Source organism: Engystomops pustulosus, chromosome 6 (genome assembly GCF_040894005.1).
Source record: "Engystomops pustulosus chromosome 6, aEngPut4.maternal, whole genome shotgun sequence".
NCBI classification, from domain to species: Eukaryota; Metazoa; Chordata; class Amphibia; order Anura; family Leptodactylidae; genus Engystomops; species Engystomops pustulosus.
The window spans coordinates 146186988-146212753 of NC_092416.1; the positions used below are offsets into that span (position 1 = coordinate 146186988).

The window sequence follows — 25766 nt, forward strand, 5'->3', positions numbered from 1 at the left end:
GACCCTTTATAATTTTTCGGAGTTGGACTGCCATATCAGGAAGATGCCTGCTAGAATGCTCTGTAGAATGCCAAGTTCTGCTATTGGTGTTAGAAATCTGGTATTAATTATTTTGTGGTAGTTGGCTTCTAACATTTTTAAATTTCTGAAATACTGGCAAGGAGGTAATAGATTGCCTGTCAGCCTGTGGTAAGTGTTCTGTGGTCTGCTGTAATAGAAATGAATGAAAATGTGCCTGTCTGTCTATCTATGCCACTCTCCCAGCCTCATCTCCTGCTGGCTCTACTGGGTTCTCCCTACACTGAGGCACTCCATGTCTCCTTGCCTTTCAGAACTATGCTGAGTCCTCTGACTGTACACCCTCAGCACAGCCTTATGGCATTTTACTTCTGTGTCTGGGTCTTCTGCAGGTCGTACTCTAAGGCTGAGACAATTCTGAATTATATCTGGTTCTTTTCAATTGGTAGTCTGAACACTGATCTATTGGCTGGACTGCTGGCTTTAATAATTCTCGCTCTGAACAAGCAAGGGTTAACAGTCTTACACTTTCAGAGCTCTGTCCCTCTCACCTGGGGCATATGTCATACTCTAATAAAAAAACCTGTGTGTGCTATTCACCATTGCTAGTTAAAAGATTTTCTTGCTAGCTCTCTTGTATTTTCTTTGCTTGCTATACATTTGTACTTCTGATTTTTCAATATTTGGCCTAAGTTCTTGACTATTCTTCAGTGTATACGACTTCGTACTTTATATGCTATCTCAGTTGTAACCCTGATTGTGGACCTCCCCTTTTTGTTACTTGTTTGTTTGCCTTGGGGCAGGACTTAGCATAAAGAGGCATGAGGGATTAAGGAGCATTGAGCCAGGACTTAAAGGACATCTACCATCAGAATCAATGATAGTAGATGATTAGTACCCAACTTCCCATCCTGTCCCCCTGTGCGGTAATATTCAATTATCAGCACGCTGGCCCTTTAAATTTTACAGCGCGCGTCCCCATCTCCAGAGTGCAGGTGAGTGCGAAGCCGGGAAGGGTAAGTTGATGTGCAGGCTGGCTCTGGGGATACACGGGTGCGCCTGCGACCCGGAATAGGGGTCGCAGGGGCACCTGTGACATTTAATAAGATATAAAATAATATATGTGCCCATATACAGTGCCTTGCGAAAGTATTCTGCCCCCCTGGAGATTTTCAACCTTTTGCCACATTTCAGGCTTCGAACATAAAGATATAAAATTTATCGGATATTTTAGACTTTTGTAAAAAATAATCAACTGAAAAGCGGGGTGTGCAATATTATTCAGCCCTTTTACTTTCAGTTCAGCAAACTCACTCCAGAACTTCAGTGAGAATCTGTGAATGATCCAATGTTGTCCTAAATGACTGATGATAAATATAATCCACCTGTGTGTTATCAATTCTCTGTATAAATACTCCTGCTCTGTGATAGTCGTAGTGTTCTGTATCATGAAGCGCAAGGAGCACACCAGGCAGGTCCATGATAATGTTGTGGAGAAGTTTATAACCGGATTTGGATGCAAAAACTTTAAACATTCCAAGGAGCCTGTGCAAGCGATAATACTGAAATGGAAGGAGTATCAGACCACTGCAAATCTACCAAGACCCGGCCGTCCCTCTAAACTTTCATCTCAAACAAGGAGAAGATTGATCAGAAATGCAGCCAAGAGGTCCATGATACCTCTGGATGATCTGCACAGATCTACAGCTGAGGTGGGAGAGTCTGTCCATAGGACAACAATCAGTCGTACACTGCACTAATCTGCCCTTTATGGAAGAGTGGCAAGAAGAAAGCCATGTTTTCCAAGGAAGAATGGGCAAGAATTTCAGTCTCTCGCTGTGCAAAACTGATAGAGACCTGATACCCCAAGCGACTTGCAGCTGTAATCGCAACAAGAGGTGGCGCTACAAAGCATTAACTTACAGGTGCGAATATTATTAGACGCCCCACTTTTAAGTTTATTATTATTTACAAAAGTTAAAAATATCCAATACATTTCATTCCAATTCACAATTGTGCCTCATTTTTTGTTGATTCTTCACCAAAAGAATTACAATTTAATATCTTTATGTTTGAAGCCTGAAATGTGGCAAAAGGTATAAAAGTTCAAGCGCGGCGAATGCTTTCCAAAGGCACTGTACTCATGCTGTATGTCACTTCTTTACACAAACTTCATATGAATATTCACATGAATCCATGAGAAAAATAACCCTGTTTGCCAGAGCGTGTACCCCATACATCTATATGAGTGCTATATTATACATCTGAATAATTCACATATAAAATACAAAAGACCCTATGATCACTTCCATTTGTCTTCCAAATGTAATCTGTTTCCATGTGAGTTTTAACAGTTTTGTTCAGATGCACCGGGGCACCAACCATGAAACATCCTTTTTCTTGTGAGCTGTCGGACCTATGACATGCAATAGATAATTTTCTGGAAGGAGTAACCAGTAGTCGGTCGCGCTGCTAATGGCAGAGGTAGGTCTGATTGCTTAACAGTGATACAAGTAAATTTGTATAATAAATAAGTGATCACTTTCAACGCTGCTGCCAGACAGTACAGACCTCGTACCAACATAACAGAGACCTCAGCAACAAACAGCCTGCTAAATACTGGTCTTTTTCCCCAGCGCTCAGCTTTGAAGTGTCAATATTGTTTACATATGGAACATCCCATGTGCTCCCCCAAAATATAAAAAGAAGCCTATGGACCTGAAGAAGGGGTAAATCCGCCCCGAAACGCGTTGTCCTTTCCAGTCTTTTATGTAAACCAGTTGTGACAATAAATGCTCATTATTTATTATACAAATTTACTTGTATCACTGTTAAGCAATCAGACTTACCTCTGCCATTAGCAGAGCGACCGACTACTGGTTACTCCTTCGAGAAAATTATCTGTTACTTTCAGGGTTTCCTCCCTGTTAACCAGAGGACGCAGCAGCTCTTGTCAAACTGCACCTTTGAGATTCCCATCCACACAATCCAGAAAGGGCCTCATTCAAAAACATCACCTTCCCACACCCATGGAGCGCGGTGTTACCCGCTAAAAACTATGACATGCAATGATAGACTTTTCCCCATAGTAGCGGTTCTAGATTTATGGTGAAGCAGTTGGCCACATGTTACTTTTATAACAATGAAATAAACCATCAGATTCTCCAACAACTTTTAGCATCCAAATGTGTGTAAAAAAATAAAGTATGTTCCCATGAAATATGATTTTTTTTGTTAAGTTTTATTAAAAAGTTAAACAAAAATTAAATAAAAAATATCTCCGCACACTCTATACCACTAACATGGTTTCCAATTCCTACAGAAGAAAACAGTAAAATTCTTATAATAATAAACAACAATCTATTCACATTTATTTATAATATAGATAGTTTTACAGCTCTGTGTGGCCTGGTGGTCTATGCCTCCGGCAAGGGGTTACAAAATGATACCGCATGACATCAAAAAGTCACATAGATTTTTTCATAGCTTCTTTATTTAATTTTTTTGCATCAGGTATCTTCATTTCTTATCAGCCAACTGGTTTTCCAGGGTTTCAAGTCTTGCTGTCAGCTGGGCTAGTAAACAATGTTAAGGGGAATGTAGGGGTAATGCACTGTTTTATAGATGTTGACGTCCTAACAGCTGAAGTGCAAGATGAGCTATGAGCAATTCTAAACACTGACCGGTGCTTGTTTGCATCAGCCTATTACGTTGGCCAATGCAACGGCCCCAAGACGCTGTATGTGCCACAATTGCCGTAAAAGTGGGTCAGAGTACAGTGTTATCACAGCACCCTGCTGGGCTGGAGTTGAGACTGTGTAGTGACACTACAATACTGCTTCCATTCCTTCTTTTGTCTGACCTAGAGAGTCACTTGTCCCTAACTGTGCTTTAAAACTGGCGGTTGACTCTTCCACAGGACAGCCATGGAAGCCATGGAAGGTTGAGGGCCCTGGGTGAGTATACCCCGGCCTTCAATGTTTGCCTCCATTCCTTACAACTTCTCAACGGGATTTTATGTTTTCTCAGTAGAGAAAAAACAAACAAACTGCCCTTAGACCCCTCAAACATAAAGATATTTAAATTCTTTACAGGTTCCTTGTGGTATGGAGCCATGATAGTGAAGACTGTAATCCTGTACAGAATGTCTGTGTACCTGAGAGAGACATACAGAGGTACTATCTATTTCAGTGTTACAAAAAAGTTTGAGGGAATATTTAGTAAAATCATATCTGATTATATCATCAGTATAAAGTCCTAATAGAGATCTCCCCAACCCGCATATACATATGTAGGCTTAGAACCAATAAGAGAGGTAACAAATCGGCATTCTCAGCACAGTAAAGAGAGTTCAGTAAATGTATACATGCGGTCCGATCTACCCTCACTCTACCTCACTCTACCCTCAAGATTCCCACAGGCCTTGGGCTGTATGAAAATTGGGAGCCACTCACCAATTTTTGTTTTTACTGCTGTGACATTTTCTGCCTAAGTTTGATACCAGGGTCAAGGCTTTTTGGGAAAGGGGGATGGCCTTCTACAGGCTTTCAAGTCTGGACATGTTAATGACCTTCAAAGGTCCTAGAAGAACTCTTGTATCAAACTTGGTGGGTAATTTGGGGTTACAATGGGCCCCCTAAAAGTCTTGGAATGTAGCTGAAACTGCCCATATAGTAATCCACTCCAGAACTCGAGACTAAACCAATCTGGATATTTCATCCAGGGTATCCAACATCAATCATGATGCACTTACCAAATTATACGGCAATACTGTCCCTTTATACTTATCCCTTGTCATAGATCCTGTGAATAATACAATACAGGGACATAAAAAGGATATGTTTATCTGCCAGGTTTCCTAGCGTTGTGAGAGTGTTTGTCTGGAAACCGACGAGATGCTCACAGTCACAGGGATTCTTAATCTCTGTCTCTCCTTTTATCTCTTCTGCAAATACAAAGGATCATTTCTTTACTAAAACTGATTACATTTACATAACTCCACAAATGCTTCTCCAAGAGGAACACTGCTGTTATGGCCGAGAACCCCAAGACATATGTTCCTGTCTGATTTCATCTTGTCTAGTCATCATACCGGCATCTCATGTAGGCACTGGCTATCAATGTGACTGCTCTACAGATGTTAAGTTTAGTTTTGTGATATTTTTACAATGTTCTATCTGTCAATATTAATACTTATTTTCTGGAAGTTGCCTGATATATTGAAGGGCTCTTTATCTTTCCAAGAATAGCTATGGCTATTGTCAAAAGGTTGTACCTGGTGTCCCATCTTATACTCATTTCATTGAATAAGTATCAGCAGCTGTACTAGGCTTAAAGGTGTTTTCCACCTTTAAGATATAGATGACCTATTCATATTTAGCCTCCACCCATATATTATTCATGACCCATGGACCTTAAAGATGGAAAACCCTTTTACGAATGAGTTTAGTTTGGAATATCTACAAGACAGCCACATTTCCCTGAAAGACTTGGTTAAATTAAACTGCTTAGATTGTGATCCCTGAAGAAGCGAGTCAGCAGAAATGTAGCCCTCACGGATTATGGGGCCCCTTAACACTCGAGTGAAGGAATCTTTTTAATACCAAAAACATATTTTACTTCCTACATAATGGGCCCCACTTGATGAGTGTCTTGGGGGGGGGATATAATTTCCAAGGTGTTGAGCAACAAACTAAATCTTGTGGATGAAGGTAAGCCTAGCTACATGTCAATGTTGGATGGTAGCATTAGTCGGACAATAACAGCTATTTAGAGAAAAAGTAGAAACCTTGAGGCATCTTACCGGGGCAAATGTTAAGCTTCAAATCTTCAGCGATTAAATTCATTGTGGTAAAATCGGCTGTGTAGAAGGAATGCTTGTTTACGGGGTCAGATGCAATCTCATTGAGTTCATCTTCAACTGCTTTCCCAACACCCACGGCATACATAGTGATTCCTACAACACAGAATGTAGAAAATGAGCAAACAGCTAGAGGAGACCAGTCCCTGCTCCATGTGAAATGTAGCAGATCCCTGTGATTCAGTCTTGACTGATTTAATGTTTGCTAGATCGATTTAATATATATAATATAGACAAACTCTGTATTTAGAGACCCACCATGTGTTCATATATAGTAAATACATGGTGGTCCCTTAAGAGACATTTTGTAGTATATTTTGAAGAGTGAGTTTTGGAGTAAGTGATGATTTCTAATGCTTTTCTACAGGTTTGTGTTGTTCCACTATGAGATGATCATGTTAACATCTTTTTAATGGAAGGAGTTGCTTATTGCTTACACTATAGACATACCAAGAAAATCTTAAGAGATTCTGAGTGTTACTAATAAGGTTTTCATAATATATTCCAACTTATTACAGAACCTTTATGATGTCTTCTTACCTGCATCTTTGGCTTTTTTGGCCCATTCAGAGATGTCATCTTGTGAGCGTCCATCAGTGAACACCAAACCTATTTTAGGGACATTTGGCCTTGCACCTTCTTGTTGAGAGAAACTTTGCTCAACCATATGTTTCAAAGCCAGTCCAGTCATGGTGCCCTTCTCCATGTACTCTATGTTCTTTACGGCATTACTGATATCCTTTGCAGTTTTAAATTGGTTCAGAGAAAACTCAGTGCGGACACGGCTAGAATACTGGACAAGGCCAACATGTGTGCCATGGGCAGAGACATCCAAGGTGTCTACGATCTTAATTACAAACTGCTTTACAAGCTCAAAGTTCTGGGGTCGGACACTTTTAGAGCCATCAATCACAAATACTAAATCGATGTATCCAGTGGAGCATTCTATGAAAAAGAACAGCATGGCATTATAAGTATATGAAGAATGAAATATCTCATTTGATCAATTCGTTTTTTTAAATTTTTTTATTTGTTCACTGTAAAAAAAATATATGGCGCCCAAAATTTGATGTGAGAAACAGCTATTACTAGTCATGGGAGCCTTAACTTAGAAGAGGTGTACTTAGGCGTTCCTACTTTAGACCTGGGATTTTAGATATAAAGCAATAGTTATTTAGTTATAAACCCATTTTGTGCTCCTCTATAAGGGTGTATCGCTGGGATGGTGAAAAGATGAAGAATATATGCATGGAATAGTAATATTATATAGTATGGTATAATATAGTATAGTAAAAAGAATGTACAAATGTGATTCGATTTTCAACATGTATTTTTGTATTGATATTGGAGAAAGCATATATTTTCCAGTATAAAAAACAGCCATACTACCCCCCTAAGTAATATGAAAATTATTTTCATGCTTTATTTCCCTCATTACATTAAAAATGTACATAAAAACATTACACATGGCAAAGTTAACATAAGTTAAGAACAATAGAGGACAAACGTGGTACATTTTGATTTTGGTAAAATGACATGAAAACCCAACAGACCCTAAGTTAAAGGGATATTCCAGGAAGAAGCATAATTCATATTCAAATGGGTCATTAAAATATAAGTTAATATGTAATTAGTTCCCCTTGGCAGAAAAATGTTGTGGAAATATAATGAATTATTAAAATGCTACCGGCCCTTTAATCAGTCCATTGAGTTGGTCCCTATGGAAGAGACACAATACAGTAGATGGCTGCTTGTCACAAGTCCACATCACATGTCCTGCACCTGCCTGGGCAGGACATCTGACCATCACTATGTTTGGCTGTAGTGGGTTGGTTGCAGTGCATCCAGTATGACCAGTGTTGTGGTGAGACTCATCTCAGTGGGGAAATGTGCAGTAATGACGGTTACACACATCATTTCTATGGTAACAAAGCAAGAAAGTCTGTTTGAACATCACTAGGAGTAGAGCATAAGTGAGAGAATGTGTTATTGAGAGCTGTGGGATCATGAGAGTTGTAGTTATAGATGGTGGCCATCTTGGAGATAACTCCGTCTACTTTGGCCCTATATTGTTTTGAATCATAAAAACAAATTATATAAGCTCCATTTTGTGATTAATGGCATTGGGGCACATTTACTAAGAACACTGCAAACTGCACTATGTGCTGTTTGCCTGAGTAGTGTGCAGAGGGCACCAGATTCATGAATTGTGGCAACAACAGAGTGCACCAACCTTTTTTTGGTGCACCTTTAACATAGGGCGTGCTAAAAATTTCTGTCGGGCTTGCCAAATCAGTCAAATGAAACACATCCACAAAACTTGTGAACTGGGATTTTCTACCAAAAAATCTAATTGTGCCAGCTAAATCACTGTTTTGGTGGATGAATGTTAGCTGGACATATGATGAGTAGTAATGGTGTCACTTTGACTTATCATTCCTTCTCTACAGTTTATATATATCATAACAGACAAGACAGCTGGCACATAAATACTTACTATTGCAGGTTTTCCCATCTGCTTGCAGTTCTTGTCCCTCTGGGCATATGCAGTGGTATGATCCAGGTGTGCTAACACACTTAAATTCACATCCATGATCAACAATACTGCACATGTCATTAGCTGGAAGGATATTAGAAATAATAAAGAAAGATATGGAGAAGTAAATACATTGACTTTTCATTTTTAACATTGTTCTTTTAGACTTGAACCCTTTCTGAGAATCAAAATGTTATAATCATTATATATAGTGGTCATGTCACGGTTTAGAGTTACCAGATATATAGCGCTCTGTTCACACTACATTAAGCAGATTTGTTTGTAAGTCAAGGCTACCATTCCAGCATACATTGTAACTCTATTGTAATATGTGGCAAAACAGGATAATATTTTGCCGTGTTTGGTTATTGATTGTCTATTTCCACATTTGCATGTATTCAAAGTGAACCGAGCCTCCCACTGTTTATTCTTCTTGTCCTTTACTTGGTACAACATAAGGGGGTCTACAAGGATAAAGAGAATGTTTTACTAGAAATATGGAAGACAAATTATCCTTTGAATCCCGGCAGAATGATTCTCTTGCATTGTTATTGCAGTGTGTCATTTACTATTAAGGAAAGTTGGCTACGACATCTATAGAAGTGGTTATTTCTCTTTGAGAATTGACTAAACAGGAAATACCAGGCTTGCAGACCACAAAACTGAAGGATGATATTCATAAACTGGAGAAAGGAAAGCAGAGGCTAAAACAATTATTTTGCATTCCTTGCGTTATTGGAGCAAACCATTCTGCTCATGGACGGTATTAACTTCTGTACCGTCTCCAGCCTGAAATGAAATCTGGAACTTTAACTACTGTTCCTGTGATTTCCTGCCCCAGAGAGCTCTAGACTATAAAACCTGCCAAGAAAAATTACATCAAGCGCTCATCAAAGCCATAAGGTCCCATAAGTGGAATAGAATATAATGGAATGGGAATTTGTGTATAAACGTATCATAGCTAATGGTAACTATTGATCAACAGATTTACCAGGGTCTGAGAAGTATATTTAATAGATCGCTATCTCAGGTCATGGGAAATTTCATTACAACTTTCCATGACCTTTAATAAGCCTTAAAGTTTAATGAACCTTCATACATATTATAATGTGGCATTGGCTCTCTGTGCTTGAATATTTAAAGCTGTAAAGAGTTACGCTTTATGCTAGTAGTGAAAATGTAAGAATTAAAGGAAAGATATGGAAATATAGCATGGCCAATAGATCAGTATATGGCCAGGGAACAGTATGTCTCAGTATTGCTGAGAACCCCTAAATCTGTCTTTTGAATAATGTCTAACCATGTTGTTAGACTGACAGCACTGTCTTATGAGGGATGGATCACTTCTAAGCGTGAATAATGCATTTGGGGATAGGCAGCAGTTGGGTAGAGGTGAGTAAAAAGAAGTAGTCCCAATTAAGAATCAGTAGAATACTGATCAGTAGAATAGCAGTATTACACCATTATTGTAAGCAGGGACTACAGTATAAATAATCATTGCTCTCAGATATTGGACAATCTTGATCACATTTACTTTTTAACTATTGGACAAAAAGCAGACTTTAAAAATTTAGTTTTTCAAGTATTATTCTCATTGAGACATCCCCAAAACTTCTTGTACCTATCAGTAGTGTGGCCAAACTTCTTGGATAAGTCCTTAATAAAGATATTCATTGCACCGGGCAGGAACAGTAGAAAGCACCACGAAGATTTATAGTTGAGTTTTTATAAATTTAACAGCTTCACGATAAAGTGGTGGAGATGTAAGCCATCACATGTTTTAACAATCATTACTTTATCAACTATCCTTGTTCTTTTCCACCAGTAAATTTTTCATGAAGCAACCAATCATGGACATATAAGGGACGTACAAAGGTGAACCATTTGGGAACACCCGTAATGTGACGGCACTTTGCTTTCCACTTACACAGACATGTCTTTCCATCGCTCTGAAGAGTGTAGCCCTCATTACAGCGGCAGTAATAGCCATTCAGGATACCCACACACTCATGCTGACAGCTGTGATTCCCATATGAACAGTAGTCAATCACTACAATCCAGAAGACAGATATTAATATTACACAGTTAAGTGAGTTGGATCCCTCAAACACCAGCAAATTATTTGTAATCATGTCTTCATAATATCTGCAGGAATGTAAGACATTTGGAATTATTTGATCTTTCAGAATGGAATCTTTGTAGAGAAAGGTCAGTCAAATGAAGTAGTTTCGGCTCCAGTTGGATCAACATGAAAGTTGATTTCATTAATGACACGAGCGCTCATACTATATCTAGTACAGACAGATCTTTCATGCTGGATTGAAATTAAAGCCCCTTGTTATCTTTATGGGATTTCATCAAGACTCCTATTCAAGATCATTGTTAGACTAGAAAAATGTCTATACAGAGTTCCTTCTCGGATAAAAGCTCAACAAAATTGTCTATTAACAATAACAATGAAATTTAAGGGGAAGGATTAGGAGAAGAATCATTATGGTGGTCACATGAAGTCTGGCAAAGTCAGACACTGTGATTTATTGACGTATTTGTGTAGTCAGGTAGTCATTTATCAAAGATGGAATTTTAGATAAAAAGTTAAGTATAAAATAAACTAGAGTCGCCCATACAGATTTGATAAATTATGCCATCAATCTTATGAGACTATGGACATCTTAACTCCCTTTCAATAACAGGTAAATCTGCATCAGCATGGATTACATTTTGCAGAATCCTTTATTTTGTTCGGCACCAAACCCCTGGAAGTAGAGTCAGGCATTTGTCTTATTCTCCCTATTATTCTAAGATTAGGAGTTTCTAGCAGGAGGTTAAGAAGGAAGCCAAAAGAGCATTTGGATAACAGCGACCTTTATGTGTTTGGTCTAATTTGGACTTGACTTTAGATAGTCCATCTATAGATCACCATGCAGAAGGTGCATTATGTTTTGTCAAAAGTTAGACTTGTGCATATTGCAAACATTTTTATTCTGGTGGTGTCGCTTTCCTCTCTCCTGTATTATATGGTAACTTTTGGTCATTTAAATAGTAGAAATTGACCAACCATGGAATTGTCATTTTGATCCAGATTTATGGCACTTAGTCTACAAATTATCTCCTTGTTTGTATCATCTCCTTGTCTACTAATCTGGTGTGTGGAAACATTTCATAAATGCCTTCCACGCTACATAGGTTATACATTTCATCTATATAAACACGTATACACTGGTAGAGTGTAAAACAGAAGCCCACAGCATCTACAGAAGTGTTGTAAAGTGAGGCAAGATATGTGGCAAGTAGTGATTCGGTTTCTATCACGAGAAGGAATGCTACATAGAATGCCATTTCTAGAAATGTACTTACTTGTGCAGGTCTTTTTGTCCTCATTTAGCTGGAAGCCTGTTCGGCAGGCACAGGAATATGAGCCAAGGGAGCTGACACAGAGCTGTTCACAGCCATGATTTCCTTGACAAAGGTCTATCACTGAGAAGAGATTATAGCACAATAAAGTCAGTCCTAAAGTGCTAATGCTATATGAATATGTCTTTGGTTGGGTAAACCCCAAATTTGATCAAATCAATGAAATGGAACATTTCAACTGGTTAAATTGTTGCATTTAAAGAAAAACTACCACTATGAATAACAAAAAAAAAACTACAGATACTCACCTGCTCACCGCTTCATAACGATCCTGTTTAATGTTGACATCCCGGGATTGCCTGGAAAAAAGACAAGATGTGCTGTGCGCTGGACTGCTAATTTTTCACACCTCTCGCACACCTCTCGCACCTCCCATGCTGGGAGAGGGAGGTGATGTCCCATGGGAGGTGTGAATTCATGCAGGCAGCATGATAGATACCTCCCTCTCCCATGTTGAAGCGTGACACGTCAGAGATGTGAATAATTAGCAGTCTGAAATGCTGGACATCTTGTCCCCGCGCTCTAGACTGCTAATTATAAGTCTTTTTTTCAGGTGATCTTGGTGTATCAACATTAATGAAGACCACTGCTGGGATCAGGATGAAGAGCAGGTGAGTATGTTAGTTTGTTTTTTGCTTTTTGTAGTTGTAGTTTTCCTTTAAGTCAAACCAGAAGACCAATTATAAATTCATACTTTATCTGGTGGAGTGTTTAGTCTCCTTCATAGGGAATATTCCTTCATTATTAGCTGATCACTGGTGTTTCTGCTGCCGTACCTTCCTCAGGCACCTCAAATACAGATCATATCAAGCCTTACAACATTGGCACTAATGTTGATACGTTATCTGTCTAATATGTGGACATCAGATAATAAATCAGGTCCTTCAGTTGGAGATCTCTTTCTAATCTGGGGGTAACAGGATTACTGTTACCCACCATATGTTAAAATCGTCTTACTTGAACAAGTCTTCTTGTCGTTGTTGAGCTTGTAACCTGTACGACAGGCGCATGAGTAGGATCCAGGGGAGCTGACACAGATTTGCTCACAGCCATGATTTCCCAAAGCACACAGGTCAATTGCTGGAAAAGAAATACATTTTTTAAAAAAATATACCAATAATGTAGGTAGTTGTTGAGATATTTGTGTTGTGTTAAATGTTCTGTAAGCAGTCATAACTTTTGGAGTGCAAGGACTGTACTAGGACTCTAGTCCTGAAGCCAAATAGAGACCCAAATAGGGGATAACTTGTTGATTAAGGGGGGCCCAACAGCAGTAACTGCCACCATTCAAACAGTGAACCCTCGTACCCTAGTTGAATGGAGAAGCTTGCCATCCATTTGTGGCTACTCAACTCATTTTTATTGCCTATCAGAGATGGCCGAGTGCGGTGCCTATCTCCAGCAGGTTCATAGTAGTCTGTGGACCAACCAATTAATGTATTTGGGGGTGGATAAAAAATACTTATGGGTGGGAGTATTGAGATATTTTAGGAATCTTAAAATGTTAAAACTAAGAAAGTGTTGTCTCAAATTTTATTTTGTGCTAGGGACATTGGGGGTAATTTATCTTTAGTTGTGCTTGTCTTTTCTTGTTCTTTTTCCAGGTTTTGGACTTGTTTAATTTATCTTAGAGACTGATATATCAGGCAGTTGAGTCTGTGGGGTTTTTGCAACTTTTTATTAAAAAGTCGCACAAAAGTCTCAAACTCTTCTGGAACTTCTTCTAAAGTTTTTTTTTCTATGCCTGATCAGTACTGGAGTTTATTTGGGACTTTTTAACCACGATATGTGCCAAAATTTCTACGTTCACATATGGATTTTACAGATATACCAGGCGAGTGAACAGTCGCAAATTTAGGTGCAAATATATCAAATCTACCAAAAAAAAGAAAATCCTTACATAAATGACCCCCATTGTATTTAAGCTGTGGATCTAAGCACTATATAATGGTTTTATATGAGTCCTATTGCAAGAAACACTACTATGCCCAATGTCTCTTTTTCATTAACCTAGCCTTAGTTAGAATGAAGCCAGCCACCTGTGAGGTCCTAGTGCTTACCTGAGCAAGTCTTCTTGTCATTGTTTAGCTTGTAACCTGCTCGGCAGGCACAGGAGTAAGATCCGGGAGAACTTACGCAGAGCTGCTCACAACCGTGATTGCCTTGGGCACACAGGTCTATCACTACAAAAAAAAATTGTTTATTTAAAAAAAAATACTTTTACTACACATGTGCTTTAGGTACACTATAATATGCCATAGTTATCTAGTATTGGTCATGGCACATGCTCCTATTTTTATTTGTTTTTGGAAGAGAGCCAACAGGGGATCCTATTGATTTCAGTTGTATTCTAAGTAAAGTTTTTTTAAAGAAATCCTCAAAATTTAACAAACATCGCTGCTGCATAAAATGTTCTGAAGCAGAAAGAAAATCTACCATCAAAATCAAGCATAATAAACCAGGAACGCTTACTCATGTGGTAATCTTCTTATATTGTTATCCATGACCTCCTTCCTTCAAAAATCTAATTTCTAAATTATGCTAATGAGTCAGAAGGGCCCTTGGGGGCGTTTCTAGAGCTTCTTTGTGATCTGTCTTTACAGGCTGTTACACTGTTTGGGAGCATGTCTCACCTTCTCCCTGCTTTTTTGGCACTTCTCCCTCCCTCTGTCTGCTGTAATCTCTTACAGTGTGAGGGGGAAAAGTGCTCCTGCACAGTGTAATAGCCTGCAAAGCTACAGTAGAGAAAGGCTCTGGTACCACAGTCACAGTGCCTGGATATGTGAGTAAGTGCCCTGGTTTATTATGCCTGATTATGATGGTAGATGATTTTCTTTAAAGTAAATTAAATAATTATCAAAAAAGTTTCCACCAGAGGAACAGGTTCTAAATAAATTTTAGAGATAAGAAAGTAATTGTTGGTAGTGATAAAACAGGTGGAAGAAATTACAAAAATTCTGAAGTAGCAATGATATCTGTCCCCATATGTCTGTAATAATTAAGGACCTAAATCGAGGTGACTTACTAGAACATGTCTTTCCATCGGCATTAAGTTTGAAGCCAGGGTTACATTCACAATAGTAGGAACCAGGAACACTAACACAGGTATGTTGACATCCATGGTCCATTTCAGTGCACATGTCCACACCTGAAAAGAAAAAGAAATGATATTCTTTGTAAAGAAAATATAAGTTCAGAAAAGTTTTATTGGCCTCTTGTTCTGAGAGACTATAAACAATGATATCGATGAATACATTTTGTGAATGGTAGTTTACAATGCCGCCTCTGGAGAAAGTGAATATTAACTTCATCTAAATTTCTAGTAAGTTTGGAAGCTATGTACAATTGGTGATCTTGAGATTTGGTATAAAAAAGATATTTATGTTGATCCTAAATTCTTGACATGTATTGCACTTGGAGAAAACACTGACATTACTGGTTGTTGGAGATCATCAGCCATTATGAGTTACTATTTGTGTAAAATTTATATATGGCAAATTGAAAAAGTTGGTGAAAATTGTCCATTTTCTATCCAACTCTAGTGTAGGAAGAGATTACAGGGAAAAGTCTGTTGTACAAAATTTGATGTCACTCACCACAGAGTTTATCTTGGAATTGGATTGCAAAATGCTGGATAAGATCAAATGACTCTACATAAAACACATGGTCATCAATTGGAGGTGATGCCATTGCCCGGAGAGAGTTCACATCTGCTCTTTGTACACCAACAGCGTATATTTCAATCTGAGCCTCACGGGCTTGGGCTGCCACTTCTGTAACACGATCCTGAGGTCTTCCATCAGTCACGATAACGGCCACCCTGGGAATCCTTTTGGGCAGTGGTCGAGCTCCTTCTTCTTCAGTAAATGCAACATTCATGGCATATTGTATTGCCAGACCAGTCATGGTTCCTTGTGCTAGAGGGATTATATCATTGATGGCCTTGTGCATTTCAGGCTTTGTAAAGTATGACTTCAGAGAAAATACATTTTGTACTTGGCTAGAGTATTGGACCACACCAACCCTTGTGTGAGTAGGTCCAATCTCAAGTGAATTTATCATATCAATCATAAATTTTCTCATGCTTTCAAACTCAGATGGTCGAACACTTCTTGAGCTGTCAATTATGAAGACCAGATCCATAGGACCAGCTTTACATTGTTGCTCTGAAACAAGTAAGAGATGACTAACGTTATTCACATTATTGAGGAATATTGAAACATTCATAACAAATTTACCTACAGGCAAAAATTGGGATGGTTTGCATTGTTCTGTACCTGTTGCACCTCACTTGGCAGCATCGGAGCAGATGCTGAAGAGCTAGGTATACCTAGGCTGTCCTAGGTATCTGGACAATGTAGATAGGGGAGTTACTAGGAGAATCAGGCTTCCTCTACCCTCTCAGAAATATACATATTTGTATACTCACACATTTATACACTATACGCTCTACACACATACAAACATTTATACTATCTTAGACACATTTATACACTTACACACATACACACATTTATACACTATACACTCTACACACATACATACATTTATACTATCTTAGACACATTTATACACTCTTACACACATACACACATTTATACACTTATGCACACGCATGTATACACAGATAGACGGCAGGAATTATAGATAAGAGATCCCTAGTCCTGTTGTTCTGTGTCCCCTCCCTCACCCCTGACATTCATGCTGTGTACTGTGGAAGATGTGCTCTGTGTCTCCAAAAAATAGGCAGCACTCCAAGGTTGTAGTCCAAAAAATGAGGGTGAAGCTTTATTCCATGGCAACGTTTCGGTGGTTTAATCCACCTTTATCAAGCATGGAGCATGGTGGATTAAACCACCGAAACGTTGCCATGGAATAAAGCTTCACCCTCATTTTTTGGACTACAACCTTGGAGTGCTGCCTATTTTTTTGAGATATTGACAAAAGACCGTTTGCCACGGAACTTACGGCTTTGCACCATTTTACCATTCAACCAGTAGTGCTGCTCCGGACTTTTCTTTAAACTATATATATATATATTACTGTAGTTCACTTCCTCTATTCTTTAGTCTGACACTATGGGCCCCATAGCAGCTGCTGTGGTTGCTTCTGCTGTAGTTACGCCCCTGTATATAAACCACTTTTAATATGGTGGCTGATGCTGTAAGTCTTTCACATTTAAGCCTGTCTAGTCTTACTTGACGACACAGTTTTGTTGGCTTTTTTACACCAAAACATGATCTACGAGTATATTTGACACTCTTCTTCATATCCAAACCCATTAAATATCTCTCTTCACAATTAAGCACAATTCTTCTATTTCTACATCAATAGACTATTGATTGGACAACTCTCACTTCTCTCTTATAATATACACATTCTTTTTCCACTCGGTGGAACAGTTCTGGGTAACTGAGCTTAGGTCGGACATCAAAACCTAACCACATTGGGGAAGGAAGTCAGATGTGTTTTATTGACATGAACTTGGCCTAATCCACTGTTTGCTTTTAGCTCAAGTGTGGATCCTACTAACAAAAGCCTTCTCTATAAATAAGCTGTTGGAGGCTGCAGACCTTTCCATGCCGTGTCTCACATAGTACAGTGATTGACATCTCCTGAGGCTTGCTACATCTATCAGCTGCTTGCAGGCTCCTCTGCTCTGCTGAGACCACCTCCTACGCTGGTTTCTTGCCACATAATGACCTCTTTATTTTAGAATATCTTCGAAAAAGTCAAGTTACAGAGACGAATAGCTCATAGTTACTTTTTTTAAGAAAAATATATCATTTGAAATGGTTCGCAGAGTTTTGTCTTGCATTGCATCCAAAGGGAATGTAAATGGGAATTCTATCTTGGACAAACTGTACATGGAGTGTGCACAACTATTTTTTGGAATTTACATTGATCTAATAGTAAAAAGTCACATATGTGACACCAAATCTTCACTCACAGTGACCATTACACAGCTTTGCTGGTCACATTTTTGAGATTGTGGGACCTTCATCAAGACAAAAGCCTTTTTTTTACACAATTTTGAAAAATCTGACACAAATTTAAAGGAAAATCTAAATAAATTTTAGAGTGTAACACAAAATATGTTGTTGGTTTAAATAGGTCAAATAACCTTCTTGAGATTTTGATACCTTTTAATGGCTCACTTCTTAATCATAGTGTGTTTCCATTCAAATGTCATCCTGCAAGTGTCTTCCAGGCCTTATGAAAGAGTAAAATTTTGGCCCAGCTATGGTTGATACCTATCTGCACTCTTTTTGGCATGGTGGTCATTATGAGCGTTTGGTCTTAATGGAAAATACTTAGTATTTTCTTTTTTTCCCTATTCTTTGTTATTGGCAGACCTACTGGGGGGTATTTATCAAAGCTTCAGAGCCACACCATTGGGGTAGTAGCCCTGAAATAATCGCAAATGCTAGCTTATTTCTAGCACTTTCAATTATGTGAAGGGGGGGGGGGGGGGCATGGTCGGGCCAGGTTATGGACACGGCTTGCGGAGAATGGGCCGGCATATGTGAAAATTCACCGGCAGCATTTATTTCTATACCAGACAGGGCCTGACGTATAGGCATATAAGGAATAACCCCCACCATCTGTATCATATTTACCACACTTAAATACATACATTTTATATCTTTTAACCTTCTTACCTTCAACTTTTGGTCTTGCTTCGAGTTGTGTCCACAGGACTAAAAATAGTGTTGATATATAGAGCAGCTTCATCTTGCAGTTTGGAGATTATTATGAATTGCTGCAAAAAATAAGACAAAAACTATTATCAGAATGAACCTAAAAATTAACCTTATACAATTTTAATGTGAGATACAGTAAATACAGTAGTCTAGCCTAATTTACAAAGTATATCTAAGTTGATTTTGCTTTTACAATTAATTGTGCAAATTTTATTATTAAAGAAGAATGTAGAAATTCTTGTATATAACTTGATTCATTTAGGAAGACATTGATTTTCTGCTATATTAATTCCTTCTTTCCATCAAATGGTTCCCTTATTGCTGTCTACATATCCCATGACGCCTTTGGCTATGCAAAGACATGGACATCAAATATAGATAGTCGATTGCTAAATTCAGACAAATCGAATCCAAATCTTTTATTATTAACTTCGGAAGAATATTTCAAAATGGCGTCTGTATTTCATCTGTGGGAGGAGGGATGGGTGATGGAAAAAGTACCTCATTTAAGGACCTCCTACTTCTTAGATTAATATTTTAATGTTCTATTTTTTGTATCAGAGCCTCTTTTAATGGATAATTATGTAAAATCTAAACAAAATGTCAGTTCATACCAAGATGGTGCTTGTAATTGATGTATATTATATATATATGCCACACATGAACCCATTTGTGTAGCCTGTATATTGTACAAAAATATATTCATACAATAAAATAAGAACAAGTTTTCCTTTGCATTAATCCCATTTTCAAATATTATGTATATATATATATATATATAAAATTTTAGCTTTCATCAATAAGTTTAGCAGACTAAATTGACGTTTGACTTTCAGCCAACTTTTTGGGTAAGATCTCTCTGCTTAGTCAGTTTTCCATTTTGACTGGACTCGTGCCAGTAAGTATAAGTCTTACTGATATATACACAGCGAATCATTTCATTTACTTACACAGAAGCTTCACTGTAAATTCTGAAGTTTTCACTGTATGAATTAACTAAAAATGACAGTTAGTCATGTTCTAGTATTTCATTAACAACCATAATGAAGTAATCCAGATATACACAATACTGTATATATATATATATATATATATATATATATATATATATTATACTGTTTAACAAAAGGTCCAGGACAGGGAATATCTGGTGAATGCACATCGGATTGAAAAACTAAAAAATGTATGTGTCAAATATTTTTCAAAAATCTATCCAATGATACAAGACCCTGGGGGTGGGGTAGGGGGTAATTTTAAAATCCTAAATGGGAACCCACATTTTTTATTGCAGATCTGGATTCCTGAGGAAAAATGACATTAATTCAATATATGATTCAAGTAATTTTCATTGACAGGTGGCGCTGCAATCACCAAAAATTAAAATGAAAATTGTTAAAAATGGTGATATCTTGAGAAATACACATCAGATCCAAAAAATATGTGACAAATATTTTTAAAAAAACTTTTCAATGTGATAAAAGTTGACCCTGTATCTTCCCCCAATGGGGGTTTGTGGGGGGGGGGGGGAATTTTTTATGTAGAGACTACATTCAGCATAACCCAGGACCAACGACGTGGACGTAGTAATTTTCTGTTCTTATAAACATATGACTTAATTTACCAAAACATCATTTATTTAAGGTTTATTATACTGAACAAACAGAAGGATGTCAGTCCCACTGAAACAAATGATTCCCACCATTTTTTAATGAGCTCATTAGCATTTTCTGCACTATTTTATCTATGATAGAACGTGGACCTGAACGTGGTCTTACTGACAGTACTGTATCTTAGAGCCAGATGGCGCATAAAGCAGATACTATCACCTTATTTCCTGACTTTTTAGCGCAGGGAACCAAATATAGGATTTTTTTAAAAGACAATTCACTGTTGTGGGACACGGCCCCGGGTAATCTGACACATCAGAGAGACCTGCGGGAAGGTTAACTTGCTCCGGAGACTAAACATTGCAGGAAAAGTCATGAGAGTCCCTCAGAAGGAAATAAAGAACACATTTCCAGCTCACTTAGTTTATATAAGGAGAATTGAATGGCTCAATACAGTTTTTTATGGGATCACATAGCATAATATTCTGAGAAGGGCATAAAAACACAATATAGTAGTAATGGTGTGTATTATATTTCCTCTCAGGGACAAAGACCAGCATCAAACCTCAAGCTATGGAAGGGCAACCAACAGTGTAATTCCCTCATCTGTATCATTCTAGCTGAACTGCTTTGTTTTGTTTCATAAAAGATTTCCACATATGTCTATGAGCTACATCCTAAAGAGTCAATACACCGGTGATAGCCATGGGTTCAGTAGACACTCGCCCAAAAGCTATTCCTCCCTCCTACTCCTTACATATACAAGCTCAGTTCTAATACAGAGAGAAGTACTGTATCCCTCCCTGCTGGATGACTTTAGTTGCGCCTTATCTCTCTGGTGAACAAAGGACCAAATAGGACTAATCTTCTAATATGGGAAAGTGAGACCTTATGGGCCCCCAAAGCCTCTTGGGCCCGGTTGCGAACGCACCCTCTGCACCCCCTCAAGTTACTCCCCTGATGATAAACAAGAGACCCTCATAGATCCAGGCACCGTGAGATAGCAAAGCCCCCCCGTTCTGCAGCTTCACAAGTTGTCACACTGTGCAGGAGCACCTCTCACCCTCCCCCCTGCTCCCTCAGCACACACCCTCCCTCACAGCAGTAAAGGAAGTTTCAGTACATAATGGGAGGGGGAAGTGCTCATGCACAGTGCAGCAGCCTGTGAAGCTACAGCAAGAAGGGGTTTTGGTAACACCTCCAGTAACCCTTCTGGCTTATTAGAATAATTTTAAAAAGGAGGAGGCCATAAATAACAAATATAAGAAGATGATTTTGAGTAGGTGTCCCTGGTTTATCATGCTTGATTTTGATGGTTGTCCGACTGTTATAATATTAACTTTCCGGGCTGGGAAAAGCTTTTAAAAAAGTAATTTTCCGACCTCCGCAGTCGCTCCCAGTGTCCTGCACCACGGACCATCGGAGCCGTGCCCCTATTTATTTACAGGGGAACAGTAGCTCCGCTCTGACAACTTCCATGTGGCCTGGCCTGGTGCAGCACTGGTACAGGGAACGGGTGGGAGTGCTATGTGTGGGAGCACCTAGATCACAAAAAACTCCTGAACAGTTTAGATTTGCTCTAGAAAAAGGAAGGTAAAATCTATTTTTAAAATTTTCTGGCACAATTCTTACTTTTATACTAAGTGTGAAACAATGTTAATCAATATAGTCATAAAAATAAATTTCATAAAAATAATTAATAAAATCAGTTCATAATGAAACAGGCCCAACTGTATATGTAATGTTGTGTACTTCATATTAGATGCAGCTAAAACTCATGTACAAATACTGAAAATACCACATGACATACTTTATATATGGTAGAAGTTTTTCATTGCCTCGACGTTAATACTTAAAAAATATACATATAAAATCCTCATTGAGTCCTTTATGGATGTTATATGTACATTTTTTAAGTATAAAAGACCAGGAATGAAGTGGTTCTATCATATATTTTGCTAGTGAGGAAGGAGCTGGATAGCTGTGAAATGTGTATAGTACAGGCGGTCCCCTACTTAAGAACACTCGACTTACAGACGACCCCTAGTTACAAACGGACCTCTGGATATTGGTAATTTATTGTACTTTAGTCCCAGGCTACATTGATCAGCTGTAACAGTTATCACAGGCGTCTGTAATGAAGCTTTAGTGTTAATATTGATTCTTATGACAATCCAACATTTTTAAAATCCAATTGTCACAGAGACCAAAAAAGTTCTGGCTGGGATTACAATGATAAAATATACAGTTCCGACTTACATACAAATTCAACTCAAGAACAAACCTACAGACCCTATCTTGTATGTAACCCGGGGACTGCCTGTATGTATTGGAGCATCACGAGTACCATCCACACCAGTACCACCTATCTACCACTACAACATCAGAGGATCCATATGTTATGGTTATGTGAATGCATAATCTTGTTGGACATGACCTCAATGGACTGCAGAAGCTAATGAATAAATTAAAACTTTGATAAAAATCTACGAATATCTCCTGATACATATACATATACTGTAAGTACAAATTTGTAGTATATAGTATGAGTAAAACTGAGGGACTCATTTGAATTCCTTGAATAACCACTAATTTAAAAAAAAAATCAATTATATATATTTTACGTATTCGTCTAGGAAAATATTTTACTGTGAACTGTAACAACTATTTCAGGACAGGGAATGAGGGAAACAAGTAGAAATGCTGAGACAGCAATGTTGGGAGCAGACGTTGCAGAGCAGTTTTATGCCTTTTAACCTTTAGCTCTTCTTGACATCTTGCCCATTTGTACTATTTTTGATGCTGGAGGAATATTTTACACTGACTCCTACTGAGAGACCAAATATTATTCATCAAACTTGTGGCTTGGAAGTAAGTGGCACTAGAAAAATTGGTTTCTGGGAGCTACATGTCATTTTGTTGACTGGTTTCTCATGGAATTTATTAATTGTGTCGCTTGTCTAATAACTAATGCACCTAAGTAAATTGTTCAGCAGTTATAATTTGGAACTCCCTGACCTTAGGGTATGGCATAAAGAGGTCAATATGGTCACAATGTGGCCAAAAACCATAAAAGTCTTGATATACTGTGCACTGAAGTGGTGTAGGTTTGAGTTATAGGTTAAACCAGTCTCTGGAATAAGTCATGGTAGATTTCTCATCAATGGACATGCTGTGGCCACTTTTAGAGAAAATCCTGAAGCTGGCGCCCTCTGCACTATACACAGGCAAACTGCACATAGTGCAGTTCTTAGTAAATGTGCTGCAGTATGTTCATTATGTGAGAACTGCACAAAAGACATAGCAGCTAGTGAGGAGATCTCTGTTTTCTGTTCTACAAGATTCAACACTAAAGAGAATTATTGGTTTTTGCTCGAAACTCCTTCTGAATCCATTGCAAGCCCATGACAAGTCACTCGGAGGCATTCATTATATGTATTTTCGGGCGCACAAATTGTGTGGTTTGTTAGACTAAGATTTTAGATTGTGCTATAAGGGCTCAATAAATTGGCGCATGACCTGAAAGTGTCTGAATTGACTCCACATTTATGATAGTGAAAGAGAACTTGGAAGACTTTCTTTTTGTGGGTCTAAGTGTGTGAAATAAATTGCGCCAGAAAAATTTGTCGGCAAACTAGAACTGCAGAAAAAGTGATTGGGAGAAAAAGCTGCGCCGAAATTGAGACACTATTTCATTTATAGTTGTGAGCATCTGAAAAAGAGGACATTTGTGGTGCGGACATATAATAAATAGGTCGCAGGAGGCTCTGAAAAAAATTGAACCCACATGGAATCAACGGTAGCATATCTGCAGGTGAGCTATCTCAACTTTCTATTGTGCAATATATTATTTAGGTGCACAGTTTGGGTTGTAGTTGTTTTCCTTCCAGGGAACTGGTATTTTTAGGGGCACTGTGTGGAAATGTACTGTGATGAACAGAAGACATCTCAGGGACAAATTCTGCCTACAGTCATGGCTGAGAAAAGCCTTCATGCAGTGTTGTACCTGATGACATTTCTGTCTGTCTCTGATCAATAATATAGTCACTGACTAAGCTCCTGGTGTGTGAGTTAAGTCTATGAATGTATAGGGGCACATTTACTAAGGGTCCGAACGCCGCATTTTCATTGGGTTTCGTTCCGTTTTGCCCTGAATTGCCACGGGTTTTTGGCGCACACGATAGGATTGTGTCGCATTGGCACCGGCTTGAATGCGACACAAATCAGGGGGCGTGGACGACCGACAACCCGACTGATTCAGGCAAACCAAATCTTCTTGTGTTACTTCAGTAATCACTATGACTCTTCTAATGCAGTTTCTGAATAGGGGCATATAGTGCTTGAAATGCGTTGGCGATATTTCCCGTCATAATGTGAATTAAATTGACTAAAACTGTTGAACCTTCTGTTTGGATGATGGATCATTATCCTATGTACTTAAGTCTATTGCCGACACGTTGGGGAAGTGTGGATCCAAGATGGGCTGGGAGGTCTCCTTGGATTATCCAGTATCTGAATGAGCACTAAGTGTAGTTTATCTCCTGTTAAACTCTTCCTTACAATAGTGGTCACTATGGGTCTTCTGCTGCAATCCCAGTGGACTTTCTACAAATGTCACCTTAAAGGGAACCTGTCATCAGAAATTTGTCAAGTAAGCCCCTACTAGAATATTGTCAGGTAGCATGACACCGTCAGGTTTTTGTTTCTTTCATGGTCGAGGGTGATAGCATCATTGAGAAAATCAATTTTGAAGAGAGATGTAAACTAGTTGGATAGAGTCAAGGAGTCAGAGAGTTTAAGACTGAAGTCAAGGTAGGGAATGCCTCCTTTTCTGTGGTTGACATTGTGCATGAGACTTCAGGACATCTGGTTTTAGAGCTAGATTTTAGTGTTTTATTGTTAAAATCTCTTGACTTTGCACAACCAGTTTACATCTCACCATCTCACTTCAAAGTTGATTTTCTGGATGATGCCACCACACTGGGCCATGAAAGAAACATGATCTGGAAAGTGTACAGCTGCTTGGCAACATATTGGTAGTGTTTTTTTAGTTAAATTTCTGATGACAGGTTCCCTTTAAGTCCATTGTAGCAATAATGGCAGGTCTTCTATAGCAATCACTGCAGATCTGCTGTAAATTATTGCAGATTTTCTGCAGCAATCACTGGAGATTGTCTACTAGCATCACTAAATCTAGTCTTTCAGTCTCAAAAGTTTTTAGTAAGTTGAGTGATCAGCGAAGTACATAGAGTCCACAAAGTGTAAGGAGAGTAACGGAAGTGCCCCGGGCACCGTCTTGACTTGTAGATATGAAAACTATAGATGTCTCTTTATGCTTTGGCTACATTGCAGGTTTGGAAGTAAATTACTTCTCTTCTCTTATTTCCAGCAACTTGTTGCTAACAAAAACTGCATTGTCACAGGCCATTAAACACTCGGAATAAGGCAACAGTCAGGGGCTCTGTGGACATGTGGCCTCCTAAATTGCTGCTCTGTATTTCTTGCTATATTTCATGGAGAGGGAACAACAATTTATAAGTCACACCTCACTAGCCATGTAGATCCCTACAGCCCTGGCTTCCTGTCTACTGTGCACAATGCAATCCTTTACCATAATGCACGCGTCT

The 25766-nt window shown here is 38.5% G+C and overlaps 1 protein-coding gene and 1 long non-coding RNA gene across 3 annotated transcripts in view; one reads left to right on the top strand and one right to left on the bottom strand.

Moving 5' to 3' along the window:
- Positions 1-3364: 3364 nt before the first annotated feature.
- Positions 3365-25766, bottom strand: part of MATN4 (matrilin 4) — a 29668-nt gene continuing 7266 nt past the window's right edge. The window contains exons 2-13 of one of the 2 annotated variants that reach the window (XM_072111671.1): positions 18491-18591; positions 15425-15994; positions 14854-14976; positions 13889-14011; positions 12786-12908; positions 11772-11891; positions 10342-10464; positions 8376-8498; positions 6419-6823; positions 5822-5974; positions 4859-4963; positions 3365-3596 (exon numbers count right to left, since the gene is read on the bottom strand). In XM_072111671.1, coding sequence (XP_071967772.1) covers positions 3538-3596; positions 4859-4963; positions 5822-5974; positions 6419-6823; positions 8376-8498; positions 10342-10464; positions 11772-11891; positions 12786-12908; positions 13889-14011; positions 14854-14976; positions 15425-15994; positions 18491-18563 — 2100 coding nt within the window. In that variant the 5' untranslated portion in view covers positions 18564-18591 and the 3' untranslated portion in view covers positions 3365-3537. The remainder of the gene's footprint in view (positions 3597-4858; positions 4964-5821; positions 5975-6418; positions 6824-8375; positions 8499-10341; positions 10465-11771; positions 11892-12785; positions 12909-13888; positions 14012-14853; positions 14977-15424; positions 15995-18490; positions 18592-25766) is intronic. The other variant, XM_072111672.1, reaches the window with a different exon arrangement.
- Positions 4113-25766, top strand: part of LOC140064606 (uncharacterized) — a 40711-nt gene continuing 19057 nt past the window's right edge. The window contains exon 1 of the long non-coding RNA XR_011847781.1: positions 4113-4193. This is a non-coding gene — a long non-coding RNA (uncharacterized lncRNA). The remainder of the gene's footprint in view (positions 4194-25766) is intronic.